Genomic DNA, 16,947 nt, shown 5'->3' on the forward strand with positions numbered 1-16,947 from the left:
ACTGAATCAAGGAGAAATGCTATTCCCTGATAGCTTACTTGATAAAGCAAGGCACAATGAAATACATGAACAGTCTTTCTAGTCGGGTTCCCCAAAACAGAATACTCAATCTGGTATTGGATTCATCACCCAGGCCCATGCTTACACTTATCAAAGGTATTAGAACTTGTCAGAGATTTGGGATACATGGCTAGGCTTAAAAAGGCCCTTGTGGTCATTAGCCTAGTAAACACCTATGAACCTATGAATCAAATGCTTAGAGATTACTCCCTATAAAATATAATATCCAAGGTGGCTTGCAGAATGACCTCATCTGGTCACCTGACTCTAGGTTCTCATAATATCCCCCTTTGAAACTGAGTCAGGAATTTAAAATAGATGGCTACAATACACATCTAAATGTTTATGGCAGTGCTTGGGGCTTCCCCTCTTTTGACTGAGCTAATGAACAAAGGCTTCTTCCAGACCCACCGTCTCCAGTCCTATTCAGCACTGTGGAGTGCTGTTTTAATGGTTTAAATGTTCATTTACATTTGCCTTACTTTTCTTAAAGTAAGCTAGCCGGTTAACCTCTGCTGTCCCATTTTCCTCTATTAAAACATATACATTTAATTAAATTACAATAATACATGTACATTTCTCTTCATTCCAGCAGGGTACACTGTTGATACATTTTAACACAAGCAAACCTCACAAATACATTTTCAGCAAAAGCATCTGTATAAATCAGTTTGATATATAAATGACATATAATTATTCACAAAATTCCAGCTAGCTGTGCTGGCACAAGTCATTCATCCACTGCCCTGCTTCTCCTGGTATGGTTGGCAGTACCTCCTATCATTACACTTATGTTAGATGTTCATTGTCAACTCAGATTCTACCTTCATAGAACTATATATTTCAGGAAAGCTGATCAGTTGTTAATTGCCTTTTCAAAGCCAAATTAGGTAAAGCTGTGACAGCCTGAATTTCCTTTATCTATAACAGAAACAGTTTGGCTCTTCAGTCTAAGTCTAAAATTCGTTCCACTAGAGCAATGTCTACTTCAACAGCCTTTTGTAGAAGGCTTCCCATTGATGACATTTGTGCTGTAGCAACTTAGTCCACAGTCCATATGTTTGTTTCTCATTATAACTTTTATGTACAATTTAGGTCTCTTTCTTCATTTGGTTCCACCTTCCTCAGGAACATCCTTCCTTGATATCCTCATATAGACATCTTGGATATGTGTCCCAAGTGTTGAACAGAGTAAAACTATACAACATTGGATATGAAAGTTATGAACTTACCATAACGATAGATCCATGTTGTCTGATTTTTGTTTGATTCAACCTCCCCTCGTTCCCCCCTTCCTAAATTGACACACAAGACTTTGGCATGACCAGGTGGTTACTACTCAACTCCCTGTCTGTGAACAGTCCAGTTTTGACTGTAATCTGTTCTCACCCTTTCTTGTCAGTTGCAGCTATTATCATATTTACTCTGTTGTAAATAGTTTGTATTAGGGCAATCTCAATCTGAGTTATTAGGGTGGAGTTTAGGAAATTATGGGTAGTGGAGGAGTCAGAGCCCTGGATCCAAAGAAGCTTCAGAGGCGGTGTCAAGATTGGATCCAATCTGGTCTGACAACCTAAGTGTTGATCCAGACTAAAATTAGACAACGTTGATCTATCTTTATGGCAAGTACATAACTTTCATTTTGCATGTATCAATAGATATTGCATGAAGCATTTTTTTCTTGTTTTCATGTCCAATTGATTCAGTACCTTTTAAGGCCAATCCATCACAAAAAAGTTCTAAGTTGAATCAGGAAATAGTTTGGACTTTTTTCCTAGATGTCAAGGCAGTTTTCAAAATAAGTTTTAGTGTTCTGAAGTACTCCTTACTGAGCTTTATTTTCTCATTTATTCATGTTTCATTGTCAACCTTTCTTCTATTCCCAAAAATGAATATTCTCCTTCCTGCTCAAATTCCTTTATTTCACATTCCTGTCCCAGGATGATATTTTCGTGGTGCTTCTGCTTTCCTGTTTTTTAAGTGCTGCTTTTGCAGATTTATCAAAACCAGATGTCATTCTTATATTGTTTGAGAATGTTTAGCCATTTGTAGTTGTGCTTATCTGATGAACTGTGCAATTTTAAATCATCCAAAAAAGTAGGTAAGATGTCTTTAAATAAGGTTGGTTTCTGAGAGTTAAACTGTAACAATAACATAATATGCTAAGGAAACAACTTAATAGCAATATAAAACATTGGCAGTGAGAAAGAATCAACCTGGAATACCCCCCTTTGAGTTTTTATCCCAGGGATACTAATTTACCCATGGGTATAAATAACTTGGCTACAAAGTGTTTTGCCCCTATTTCATAGTCCCTGCAATGTAATTGATCAGTGTAAGGTGCATCTTACACATCTGTAGGCATTCCATTATCCAAGAATGTTGGATACTGTCAAAAGACTTTTTGAAATCTATCCATGACATACCTACATTTTTCCCATTTTTCAACTGTCTGTTATGACTTTCTTTAGCAACAAATTATCATTTGTTCAAAATTACTTTTTTATGTTGAAGAAATGTGTTTATCTGTACTAATATGCGAGATCGCACTACAGCAAGGAAAAGGGAACTCTCCCATTCCGTGCTGTATGCAGATCTCCGTTCACAATGTTGGGATTACCCATATGAAATGAAAAGAGATTTCAGTCTTGCCTTAGAGTCAGGTTTAACACCTATATTCATTAAGGTAAGAGGAAAGAATAACAGTCAGTTTTAAGAACAATACTATCCTATCTGTGGGTGTAATACTAATGTTTTCTAAAACAAAGTGGTAAAATGTCCCAATATTAATTCACAACAATAATGCATGCAGATAACTTTGTATAGAGTAGCAGTGATGCACAATTCTGTTTCCAGTTCCTACTGTTTTTTTTACATAAAATCTAAGAAAGATGGTCACATGAATTACATTTTCCATGATACAAGAAAACCAGTTTTAATTACCAAAGGTCTTCCTGACCTTTACCCAAATAGTTTTGACTTTTGCTACCTGTTTACATTTATTAAAAAAACACAAGCAAAAATTATTGTATTTGTATTGGTAATTCAATCTGAAGTTGGATCATCAAGGCCATGTTCTAATAAATTCCAGAGGCTGTTCCTTTTTTGACCAAAACATATAGTAAATTCATCAGCAGATTTTCCTGCTACCATGTTAGTGGTGAGAATCTTCCAAAACTCCTAACAAAATACTTAGTAAGTTGGGTATCCCCACTAAATTGCTTTTAGTAAATTGTCAATGATGCTGGTAGAGTAAAAAGCACACATATATTGCTTTCCATCTTAATGTCAAAAATCAGTGTATCTAGCTGGTCAGGTTTTTGCCATCTTTCCACAAACATCCTTTTCAGTTCAACATTTTGTTTTCAACCTCACTGTGATGTGATTGGATATGGTTTGTTATTGCAGGTACCCTTCCACTGAACCCCTTTAGTGTCTGGAAATGCTTCAGCCTTTGCCCAAGACCCCTGTTTATCTGGTGCTTCAGCCTCCTGCTCTTTTCATGAGATGGACAGAGGACCAGGAAGATGCTTGCAATATCACCAGCTAGTGCCTGGTAGAGATTCCTTTTCCTGTTCATCCATCGAAGGCAGTTGGAAAGTGAAAACACACTGACTTTACACTAGAGTCTCCTATGCTGGATGTGTACTGCCAAGCAAAAGATAGTTCCTCATCTTCCACCCAGCTGATACAAACTTTGTGGAAATTCTTTAAATTAGTAGGGGAAAGAGGTAGAGGTCCTTTTTGTCACACTTTATTGCTGTAGCACTTATTTAAGGAGGCATTCCAGTCTCCCCTGCTAGCCTGCTTGGTGGCTTCTCCAGCTGACATGGAAATAGTCTGTTGCTCTGGAATTCTGGGAAGTCCAAGATCCTTCAGCTTTTCAGCTAATGAAATTGTTAGATTCAGGTTCTTAACATTAATGCCACTGTGGCAGCAGTTTCATTGAAGATGGACACATGTTGGTTAAAAGTTAGGTCACTGTCCACATAAATTCCCAAATCTCAATCAAATTGGTCAACTCTTAGGGTAGTATTGTCAAGGTGGTAGTTCCCTGGGTAGATGACTTCCCAAAGGATACAATAATGCATTTTTTGGCATTTAGTTTCAGTCCTAGATTTTGGCATCAGTTACTTATTTGGAACAAACCTTCCTGCAGGATGGCTAATTCATTTGGGGATTAAGTAACTGTTCCTTGCTTGCAATCATCTGCAAACATAGTCTGCCGGATCCCTTTGGAATTGGCTTAGACTTCAGAAAAGTGCATGCCAAACAAGAGAAGAATCAGCACAGAACCCTGAGGAACTCCAGTGGTGACTGGTCTCTTTGCCTGAGTTTGAAATTTTGTCAGAAGCTTTGGCCAGGTTGAGGTATGCAGTGTCTGTGATTTTGCCTTCATCCATTGCTTTGGTGACCTTTTCAAAAAAAATCCACCAGGCTGAATAAGCATGACCTGTCCTTGACAAATCCAGACTGAGACAGGTCCAGTGTTTGGATGTTCCCTATGATTTGATTGATTAATTCCATGATACATCTTTCCATCTGATGCTGGTCAGACTTTTGTGTCTGTAACTGCATGTGCCCTGTGAAAGGTCCTCTCTTATGCAGGGAAATGACTTAGCTGTTCTCCATTCACTTGGTATAAAACTGTTATAGAGGCTGCGATTGAACAGCATTGTTAGGGATGTGGCTAAATTATGCTACATACTATTTAAGATTCATCTAGGGATATTGTCAGGCTCCAGTAATATAGTATTTTTAGCTTTTGATAGCAGTTTTAGGACTTGCTCTTGTGTGATAGCTGGAGGTGGGGCAGTTTCAGGTATATCTTGAGGGACAGATGAAGGGGAGAGGGGTAATGTTAGAGCTAAATTTATCAGCCAGTATATTTGCTGTATCTTCAGCTTCAGTTTAGGTAATTTCATCCACAATCAGCTCAGTGTATTGCTGTGCTGTTTTTAGAGAGTATGAACATACCTACAGAATACCTTGGGACTATCTTTGGCTTGTGTAACTATTTTAGCCTGATACTTGGGTTTGGTGGATTTTATTAAGCTCCTAAGTTATTTGTTTATTTTGGTGACAAAGGATCTAACATTCTGGGAATTAATTTTCTTAATTTTGGTCAAAATTCTTTTCCTTTTATTATAAAGCTTGTTGATATTTTGGTTCCACCATGTGGGTTTGTTTCTGGAGTTTGCCCTGTACTTGTTCCTACAGAGTACAGCTGCAGCTATGCAGCTGTTTACATGCTGGTATAGTGTGGTGGTGTATATTTCTGTGTATTCAGTGGAGTTAGGTGGAAATTTGAATCTTGCCAGTGTATCACGTAGGAGTAGGTAGTTTGTCTTAAAGAAATTTCTAAAGGCTTCAGTTTTATTTCAAAGGAGACTGCTTTATGGTCAGACCTAAAAAGTGATGAGATTTGCAAGGGATGGTGTAAGATGCTCCCATGTCAGTAAGGACAAGATCCAAGATGTTATTCCCCCTAGTGTGAACTGTAATTGTTTCAGGGCATTTGTATTAACAAAGTCCAGGAATCTCTGTGCTTGTACTAATGGTGGTGTAGGCTTCCATGTCTATAGCTGGATAGTTTTGATCACCTGGGAAATGGTATTAGGTTTAATACTGAGTGAATCTAGTTGTTGTAGATAGGTGTTATGGCTTTCTTGTGTCATAGAGGAAGTTCTATAGCTAACTATTATGTAATATTGGACCTTTCTGCTGGTTATTTGAACATGACAAAACTGTAGTGCATATCCTGTTGCTTTACCAACCTTGATGTCGGTCTCTTCTGAATGTAGATTGAGACACCTCCACCATTTTTTCCCTTCTGCACAGTAGCTGATCTAAATGTGTGGAAGGTGTTAAAGCCCTACACAGCCAGAATGCTCTTCTTCATTTTAAACCATGTCTCAGTCACTACACAGATGCCAATGTCCTCTAGGCTAAGAAGGGTAAGAAGGGCTTGGAGAGGTGGCGTTTATTGTTTAAGCTCCTAGCATTGATCAGTAGCACCTTCTTTCTTGTTTTATTATGTTGATAGGTTTATTAGGTTGGCATTGCCTAAAAAAAGCACTATGGCATTGGACAATTTCTCGCAGCCCATCTGTGGTGAAGCAGTGTGATCTGTCAATCATATCCTTCCAGGTTGACAAATATTGGACCTCCTTTGATTGACACCAAAAACTAAGGCAATTATTGAACTTAATGATTTTTTACTCATATTGTGGCATCATCCTTGGAGAAGGTAAAATGCTGCTCACTGCTAGGCTCATACCGTCCTTGGACACATAGTCATCATGTTTCTCTTCATATAGTCTGGAGAGGCACTAGTCATTAACACCAGTATGATCTATGACAAAGTCATAATGGTACTTGTTGGTAAAGGATTTGATTGCATGCATGATCTGATGGATCCTGGCACCAGACAAGCAACTAGCTGCTGTTTGATTATGCATGCATTTAGCTTTCTTAGTGATTCACTCAAAGCAGGAGTATTGTTATTACAGAGTTTAGCTTCTTAGTGTCTGTACTAATAGATAAATGGCAACTGTCGTAAATGGAACCAGCTCTACTAGCTCTTGATGTCAGAAGCCTAAACTCCCATATGCATTTGTAGATATATCCCGATTTGAGGTAAAGTTGTATTTGAATGTTATAAATTTAACATAGTTGTGTTTGTTGCAAGTTGCTGGATTATCAAGTATATGTTCAATGAAATTATAACACATTGTATGACAATACTATATAGGGTTCATTACAGTATATATTCATATTGCTGCTACTCTTTTCCTGTTTGATTAGCAGGTATAATCATTCAGTAACGTTCTCAAGTTATGAATGCGATGTCAGGATTATTTCATGGAGGCCATGTAATGTCAGGGTTATTTCATGGAGGCCATGCAATGTCAGGGTTATTTCATGGAGGCTCACAATCAGTCTCGGCCACATCCCTGTCTCTCTGCTGTAGGTTTCTAGATAAGTACTAGGCTAGTTGTCCTTGTGGGCCATTTTAAGTCTAGCTAGTTTCCCTTTTTGTGCTTGAAATAACCTATCCTGTTTGGTTATAGATTAGCCTTACCCATCTCATGGTTGATAATTATATATTACTCCTAATGAAAATAACTACGATCATACCATAAATAATTTGAGGGGACCCATGCGTGGGATAAAGCATTTAAGAGCTGCCTCTGTCCATTAGTAGCACAGTGGATGGTAAGTCTGTTCCACAGCAGTGGTATCTTATGTGAGATATATCCTAAAGAGGGGAATAATTTTGAATTTTTCTCCTTTTTATTTACCTCGACATTTTTTAGTCTCTTGGTCTTGCATAAGTCTTACGTCATAAGTCTAAGTAGGGAATTAGTAGTGTCTTCAGCTCTCCAGTACTTTTCTGTCTTTGGTGCCAGACAGGTCAGTCCTTTTGAAGGGTTTAACTGCCCATTAGTAAGAGGGACATAGCCTCTAATGCAGAGATTGAAGTTTCACAAGATAACACAGCTCTTTTCAGGTGTATAACTTAATTTCATGGAATGTTAAAGGGGTGTTCAGTGTTGTTGAAGCCAATGTCATATTAGCAAGTTTACAAATCTTGAGCATAAATATGAGGGGAAGCAATTTTTTTGCAAGCACTCTTTCTGCTAAAAGGGGGGGGGGGGTTGCCCTCTCATTACATTAGTCCTTACCTTGGACAATAGAAGATATATTTTGTGATATGTTGGGATGGTTCAAAAAATTAACCAGACCACGGGAGACACTGCCATAAAGCCTTATAAATTAGCACAAAGTAAAACGCCACACCACAAGGAGTCTTTGTGTGGCTTTGTTGCAGCAAACTGAACCTCAGAAGGTGCTCCAATAAATCCAAATCGGCAGTCACAGAAGAACACCATGCCAGGCAGTCCTTCTTTGTCTATAAACAATACCAGGACAAAGCCTGTAACAATTCACTACTTTATTATCACAACCACTAAGCACTTTTACTTTATTATCACAACCACTAAGCACTTTTACTTTATTATCACAACCACTAAGCACTTATGTCCCCTAGTATCTATAGGATTTCTTCAGAGTAAAACTTGTTGGCACTACCTCTTTGTATATATAGCATGTACAAAAGTTGTACAAGCATTCGATTCTCACTTATTTAGCTACAGGCATCTATAAATTAATAAAAATAACTTAGTTGACAAATATATGTTATATTGGTTAATAAAAAGCATACCTATTTTGTAATTATGAAATGTGAAGCCATAATACCATAAAATAAACATAGAAATAAATGTGACTAATGAATAAATAAATAATTGAGTAAATGTACAGTTAAGTGCATATCACTATATTGTGTTTCATGACCTGAAAACAAGTGCATAAAAGGCTAAAAACCATAAATAATATGTGTAAATGCTAGTCCCAACTCTATCAGAAATCCATTTATTATATAACCATGAATACATAAAACAAACAAAGTTTTCACTGTAAATAAAATGCAGGAGATGCCCAAACCACTCGTACACTAATAAAGAGGTAGGAATATTCACCTCACTAATAATGACCAAATAAAAATTAGTAGATTTCATTTTGAGTACACAGGCCAAGGAAACTGAGTTGTTAAGACCACAGGGGCCAGTGCCATGTATTTTCAGTTGCCATTGTATTTCCTGGACCTCTAACAGAATCTTCGATGGTGCTCATTTTGGTCATAGTCAATGGTGTCTACGACAGAAAATACAAATCAATGTATTTCATTTAGTTGTATGTGATTTATAGCAGTGTCTTCCATTGTCCTGTTCAATTTTTTGAAGTTTTTGTCTGTTATAATATGCCTGGATAGTGGTTGGTTGCTTCAATGTCCTTAGTGCAAGAGAATGTCATATTAATTACATTTTTACTGTCCCAGTGAGGACAATGTAGAGCCTTTGAAAAATCTTTACAAGGTAATTAGCAAGATGTACAAGCCATACAATCTGCTCATAATGGGTGTAACTTCAAAGTAGTAATGGATGTTACTGTGGACAGGTTACCAGTAGGTACTCTTCACTTAGCCAAGCAGATAAAAAAATGGCATCACCTAGTAGACAATCTGCAGCTGATCATTGTCACCAAGTTGTTTGCTAACCTGTGCAACCGTTAACTAATTAATAGACTTTGCTTAGAATAAGTACAAGAGGGTAAGCATAGAGTGGGATATATGCCAGTTGGGAGGGTGGCCTAACGGTTAAGGCGTTTGCCTTGCAAACACAAGGTGCAGGGTTTGAGTCTCACAAGGAATAATTGGCTAGGCTTAAAATGGCTCACAAGGGCAGTTAGCTTAGTACTAATCTATGAACCTATGAAGTACACTATCATTTTCATAACCTGGTGATCTATGGACCTTAATCCCAGAGTAGGATTTTGGAAATCTGACCAGTTGCTGCTATTTATGCATCAACTTTCTAGAGAGGGAAATTAGGAATGATGGGGCTTCCATACAAGATCCAGTGAAAGGACTGAATCTGGTTCAGTTCCTTTTATAAATCAATGTAAGTTGTTCTCCTGGAAACTGCAGTCGCTTAGTCTCAGTGAATGCATTTTTGGAATATACTTTCAAATGACCCAGAAACTTTAGTGAAACTGTATAAAAGTGGGGGCTATATGGAACTTGGGACTTCTTGGAAGATTAAGAGGAAGAAACAAGACTTCAAATGTTTACCATTTCAACCCATATACAACAGGCGGGAAGGCTTAAATTATTTTTGGGCAAAAGGTATTACTTCTAACTATACCATTCAAATTCTTAGTGCAAGAAATCTGGACAAATCCTAAAATAATGGGGGACAAAGGCTAAAAAAAAGGGGCATATTTTATATATTGCTGTTATAAACTTAGAAAATTGCTAGAGTAATAGATTTTGTGTTAACTTGCATTTTATGAAGAATACTGGGTCTGCAGCTCAAAAGTCTAATATTATTTAGTGACTTTAGTTTTCAATGATTTGCAAGAAAACCATACATTTTTACAAGGAACAGACCAAAAATACAAAGCAAAAATCTGGACTTTCTTCAAAAGTCTGGACAATTGAGAGGTATGCTTCTAACAAGGTTTTGGCCAATAGGTGCAAGGAACTCACAAAGAAGTATGTATTTCATTCCTTTGATAACAAGTGAATGCAATGGCAGAACCTTCATTAATCTGCCATATTCAGAGGAATGAATACCAGTAAACCATTGGCCTGATTCCACATATGCCATGGTTGATATCAGTACACTTTATGAATAGCCGGTCCAACTTTTTGTGTAAATCTGTTGGCAGCTTTGGAAGGGCCAATCAGTGTACAGGAAGTTTACATGGCTGTTGACATAATCCCATAAAGGAAGGATGTGCTAACAGTGGACTTTTATAAATCCTTTAAGAAGCATGTTGGGCCATCCTTATTGACTCTCTAGCAGCAAGCTGTTGAGAACTAGGTTTTCCTAGCTAGATTACAAAAGCCAGGATCTTATTGCTGCCCAAAGCCAGTTAGGATACCTTCAGTCCTGAGAACCACAGTCCAACATAGCTACTTCAAAAGGATTTAAGTATTTTTGCTGAGATCCTAGAATGTAAGTTAGAAAACGTTATCTCTGTAATAGTAGATGACAATCACCTGGGATTCATCAGGGGTAGAATAGATGGTCCTGATGCTACCCCCGTTTGGTTAAATAATTAGAAACTATGTATAAACTGGGATACACCAGTGCATGCACGGGTCATTGATTTTTCATACAATAGGTTTACTTCCACACCGTAATAAAACAACCTCATTCCAATTTGTCAGTTTTATTGGTGGCAATACCTTCAGTTGTGTATCTGTATCAGACAACTTATAGATAGACTACAGGAGGAAATTAGAGTTTTCATATTTACAGCTGAACTAATAAAATATTATAAGACCCCATCATATTGGGGTAGATTATGCAAGTGTGTGTGTCTACACACTGACATTGTTTCTAAATAGAATACTATGTTAGCAGAATGTATACCACATGAACAATAGACTAAATGCTACAGGAACATTTGTGACAATATATGGCTACCACTGGCATGTTCCTCTTTTGCCAAATTGCTCAATGGCTGGCTGGCATTGTACACCTAACCAGTTACTTCAGAGAGGTATTATACACTAAAGTAAATGTTGGCAATGGCTGCAGAAGAAGGAGCATTACGTTCCCTTAATCTGGCAGTTCCCAAGACACAGAAAGTGTGGAATGTAATTATTAATTGTATAAAGTGGGTTCTTTGATGTACACTGTAAGGCAGGCAGGATTGTGCATTTTCCCTTTTTGGCTTTGTATCTCAACAGATATTTTACAGACCCCTGAGATGGTATGGATCAGATCTGTCAAAGATGCATTTTTTACTTTTCTTTTTAAAAACTGGAAAGTTAATTCCCAGTCTTGGGTTTAACAAACCCAGTTACTGAACTATTGATTTGGTATTTTTGAGTGGATAAGTGGGCTAGTCTGTTGACTCTTTTCTGACATGAGCTGGGCTTGATAGAACAAGTATGAAATATTCATATTAACAGAAATGAACAGATATGCTGAAATATACAACACAACACAAGTGACGAGGATAACTGAAATATAATAATGGTTGCAATGAAAACAGAATGGGAGATAAAAAACATTTAGCAATATGAACATAATGAAACATAGCAGACCATTTCTCAATAAAAAACATAATGGATGTTAGGATGACATGTTATATACTGCAAGATTAATACAGTGAACGTTAGCGGGCAAGTTATGCATTATCCCAGTAGCACTGGCAGGTGGTGTAAAGGAAAATCTAATTAGTATAATATCATTATATTCGTTGTTTCTTAAGGAATAGTTTTGCTCCCTGAATGGTAATTTAGATCTCAGAGGTGGGCAGTAACCAAGTTGTAATACTTTAAACAGAAAGCAGTTAAGAGGATATGCAGCACAGTCAGTTATTCGTAGCAGCTGTAGATCTTTAGTGAGATTACAGGGATGAGATTGAGAACTTCCTAGTAACTGCAAATCAAGCATCTTGTTTTCATCTGCTATAACACTATTTTAGGTGTAGTACGGGGCAAGTAAGGGTAGACCATACTCAAGTTTGGCTTAGAGTATGTTGTAGTGCAATTGCAATTGCAGTCCTGGAGCTGAGAGTTCCTGTAACTGAGCTTGAGCTGTGAAGGTACTTTATTTGTAATATCAGTGTCGTTTGTGAATGTGATCAATTGGTCTAGAATTAAATATAAATATTTGCATTTAGAGACCGTAGGCAGTTTATGACCCATAGTGTCTTTGGGAATGATGGAAGGCAAGCTTTCTTTGAGAAGAATCAAATAGCATTACATTTGATTTGTAGGGGTGAAAACCAGTTTTTTAGTGGATGTCTAGTAGCATAGTCAAGAGAAGTTTGCCTGTAGTTGTGCTTGTAGATTTGTATATAAGTTATTGGCTTCTAAATGTAAAATAACACTAAGTAGTAATAATTGGTCAAGTACTGCAATGAACATGATACAATGATATGCATTTTGGAGTGTGTTCCCTTTTCATAACGTGTGTGTTACAATATAAAGGGTAGAAGTTCAGCTTGACAAGAGTTATTGCTGTCATTTTTATCATAGGTTGCATGTTACATTTTCTTTAGATGAATTGCATGTGTTGTAGTATGACATTTTATGTTTTTTTTTTTTTTTTTTGTTGTTGTTTTTAGCTTAATGTTCTATGATGTTTAGCAACCTTAAACGTTCTAATAAAGGCTATAATGTTTTTAAAAGGTATTGGCCTCCAAGGCCCCTTTATAAGTTTCCCTATGTTCAATTATTTCAGCATTTATGCAGAAAGTCAAGCTGCACAAGGCCAAGGTCAGCCACACAGTCCCATTTTGGCTTTAACAAGCTTGATTCCCTAAGCTGAGGTCTCATTATCTGGAACACCGTCTATGTCTGACAACCTTGAAAACACTTATAACTCAACTGTCCAGCAAGCCTCACTTGGACACTCTGTCCTTATGTATAATTGCATGGTTACTTCACTTCCAGTAATGCTCATGGACACCGTACTGTCCTAGGTCATCCAAATCCTTATGTCCAGCCAGGCACTCTGTAATGGAAGTATTTGTAAGAGTAAGTGGACTATGTTTGTTGTATGCCCCACTTCTCAGGGACTGGATAACTTTACAGGTCCTGTGTCAGCAATTTTAGATTGTCTGTCCTGGATATTTGAGACGGGTTTAAGTTCTTCCTCCATTAAGGTTAATGTAACAGCTATCTCTAATTTTCATCAGTGTTTCTCTAATTCTTCTACAGATTGCTTAAAGGGTTGTCAGGTCTTTCTCAGGGGCACCTTCTTGAAATGTGAGTGAAAGTCAGTTCATCTAGGAAGATTCCGGAATTACACGCACTGCTTATTATTTTCCTTATTTGATCTTTAACAATAAAGAGTGTCCTTGCAAACTGGCCCTCTTTTTATGTAGCTACTGCATAGGCTTCTCTGAATACTTTTGCAAAATTCTGGAAGCTTCCTTCAGAAAGACAGTCATAAAAGTTACACTGTCATGATACCACCTGATGGGGGTGGGGTGGGGAGGCAGGGGTGGCCTAGACACTTGACGGAATGTTAAAGAATATAGACATTAAAGTTATATACTAACCAGTAATAATGGAACTGCATGATACTTGTCAGTGTTCTTCAACATACCTTCCCTCTGCCCCTCCAGCCATTTGTGGGTGAGGTCTGGGGTGGAGGGTGCCATGTATGTGTATATATGTAAATGTATATGTCTGTGTAGGTGGTTTGCGTGCAAGCACTGGACTAGAGATTTAGAGAAGCAAGTCGCTAAGGGAGGAGTTACTGCCTGGGAAAGTTTCTCCTGCTTAGCTGACTAGAATTTGCAGCATCTAAAGCATATGGACATGAATAATGCAGATCTATTGTTATTAGGTACATAGCTTTCATTTTTATCTCATGCAGACTTTACTAGTAATGTATTAATGTTTGTGCTTTTGTATTAATTTTTAATTTATGTACAGGGATCCTCTTAGCCCAAAGGTAGATTATTCCTTTCCATTAAAGTTTTATTAGCTTTGAAATCATTCTCAAGAATAAAGTGAATGAAAGAAGTAATGATAACTTCTGCACTAGTAGTTCACCAGATGTGGTTGACATAACCTAGTATTGGACTGTTTTACTGTACTAAGTCTTTCATTTACTGCAGGAAGATGCTGGATGGATGCCCTGAAAATAGCCATGAAACAGGGCATGCAGTCAGAATACTCAACAGTCAAAGAAGGAAAAAATCATGACCTAAATTCTTCAGACAATTTGGGTGCTGGTCCTTCTGGCCTGCAGCAAAACTATGACTACTTAAGTGAAACTTCTTTGTGAGTACAGCTGAAAGAACATTTTATAGTCTTTATCTGTTCTTCTATGAAATGTCAGAGTAGAGACATTGAAGCACAGCTGAAAAAAGAGCATATATTTTCAGCATGTCTTGATTTTTTCTGCCTTATTAATCGGATTGCATCACTCTAAAGGATTAAAATTATTTTGTTTCATTACTCTCCAGTAAAGTCTAATGCATGCTGCCTTCTAGTGAAATCGCATTTTAAACCAGAGATTTCCTTCCATATGGTGATCTTATTACATGTTAGAAGGGCTTATAGTGACTGGTCTGATTTTTTGGAAGAAGGTTGTTTCAATGTTTTGACTAAGACGTTATACAAGGGCACTGGAACCATACGGCGAGCACCCAGCAACCCCCACACTTTAAATCAAGTCATGAACTGTGCTCCCATCTCTTAGCTCAGATGGACATCGAAAACAGAGAAAGCGCGTGCGCTCATGTGTGTTTGTGTGTGTGTGTGTGTGTGTGTGTGTGTGTGTGTGTGTGTGTGTGTGTGTGTGTGTGTGTGTGTGTGTGTGTGTGTGTGTGTGTGTGTGTATGTCCTGTTGTCAGCAATTGTCCGTGAGTGCATGTATGCCAGTGTTTGCAACTGCATGTATGTGACTACGGGAGTACATGTGTATATGCGAGTGTGTGTGAGTGGGTGTATGCGAGTGTGTATGAGTCCATCTAGGCAAGTGTACAAGTATGTGTATATGACGGTATATTAGTATGTGTGTATATGCAAACATGCATGAGTGTGTGTATGTGGGTATGTGTTAGTGCGCATATGCAAGTGTATGACTGCATGTATATGACTGTGTGTGAGTGCATGTGTATTTGTGAGTGTGAGCGAGTGCCTGTATGCGAGTATGTGTGAGTACATATGGGCATACATGAGTGTGCAGAGGGTTCAGAAACAGACTCCTACATAAAGGAGGTTGCTCCAGAGAACATCATTTTATTTAATTTTAAAGTCAAAGTAAACTTTATTGTCATTCATAAATCACACAAGTGCAAAAACTGCATGAAATTCCGTGTCTCCAGACTCAATATGCAGACAACATATAGACTATTTTCACAGACATTTACACATATAACACCTAGCTATTACATCATGGACATGCAGGTAGACAGACTAATATTATACATAATAAGAAATCATTTTAACATTTTTTGAGGTCAACACTTCATGTTGCTGCCTCACAGCAAAAGGTTCTCTGGTTCGATCCTCGGCTGGGGTGCCTTCTGTGCGGAGTCTGCATGTCCTCCCTGTGGTCATGTGGGTTTCCTCCGGGTGCTCTGGTTTCCTCCCACATCCCAAAGACATGCTGTAGGTGGATTGGATACTCAAAATTGGCCATAGGCGTGAGTGCGTGTGTGTGCCTCGACACCATAAAACTCCACTGCTAATCATGAGTAGACAGGTGATCCGCTGTTGTGACCCCTAACTGGGAAAAGCAGAAAGAAGAAGAAGAAGTGAACACTTCATGTAACACTTTGAAACCTCTCAGTTTGTACAGATTTTTGCAGAATGTCCAGATTTTTGCCTTATAAAATTGTTTTGGTCTGTTCTCTTCATAAAATTTGTGGTGTTCTGGCAAATTATTGAGAACTGAAATACTTAAATAATGGCATGCATTTTTTGAGTTTCAGACTTCATTTCCTCGAAAAATGCATGCTAACACAAATCCTGTTATTCTAGCAACTTTTTAAGAGCAGTATTTAAAATCTGTCTCTACTTCTGACCCTTTGTCCCACCATTATTGTAGGCTTTAACCAGATTTTGTGCACTAAGAGGTTGAGAGGTATTCACAGCTATTCAGGGAAAATAATTATTCATTTGATTGCAATATTCCTTTTTTCAGTTAAAAGAAAAGCTGTCAACGTAAAATTCAGCAAATACTACTCAAATGCATTTATTTATTTTATTTCTCTTTGTTTACTGGGACAGTCCAACTGGGTAATACCCATGTTCAGTGTTGGCTTGGGGAAAAAGCTCCATTTGCATATGTTGCATTATACCAAGCTCTAGGTAGACAGAAAGTAATTATATTTCTAGTTACATGTTTACATAACCAGTAGATGTTCTTCATGTTTCACTGTTGCAGTCATCACATTTGGGTTATCTGCCTGCAGGTAGCCCTCAGCCGGCCTGAATACCAGAGTCTTGGGATTTCTGCGTCGGATGCTGTCACTTCTTCCATGACGTCAGGTCATCAGGGGTATAAAACATGCAACCAATGCCATTACATCAGTCTTTCTTGCTGTGCGATGCCCAAAGCAGAAGCAGTTCGCAAGTGCCGGTCGGCCAACTCCTGAAATTTTCATTTTTCGAGTTTCAGACCTGAAGTCTTCTAAAAGATAAGTACCCCGTTGGGGATCCTTTTTTCTTGCTCTAACCAATATCAGAAAAAATTAATAATTGTCTTGCCTGTGGAATGCAAATACCTCACAGAGATTTTCATTTTTACTGCATCACCTGTTTAGGCCCAGACCACGACG

The 16,947-nt window shown here is 37.9% G+C and overlaps 1 protein-coding gene across 1 annotated transcript in view; it reads left to right on the top strand.

Annotated features, from left to right (window-relative positions):
* LOC122814267 (oxysterol-binding protein-related protein 8-like) overlaps window positions 1-16,947 on the top strand; it is a 716,151-nt gene that overhangs the window by 209,038 nt on the left and 490,166 nt on the right. Inside the window, exon 5 of the mRNA XM_044086861.1 lies at window positions 14,275-14,440. Coding sequence (XP_043942796.1) covers window positions 14,275-14,440 — 166 coding nt within the window. The remainder of the gene's footprint in view (window positions 1-14,274; window positions 14,441-16,947) is intronic.

This window comes from Protopterus annectens, chromosome 10.part0 (genome assembly GCF_019279795.1).
Source record: "Protopterus annectens isolate FY-2018-M chromosome 10.part0, PAN1.0, whole genome shotgun sequence".
NCBI lineage: Eukaryota > Metazoa > Chordata > Ceratodontiformes > Protopteridae > Protopterus > Protopterus annectens.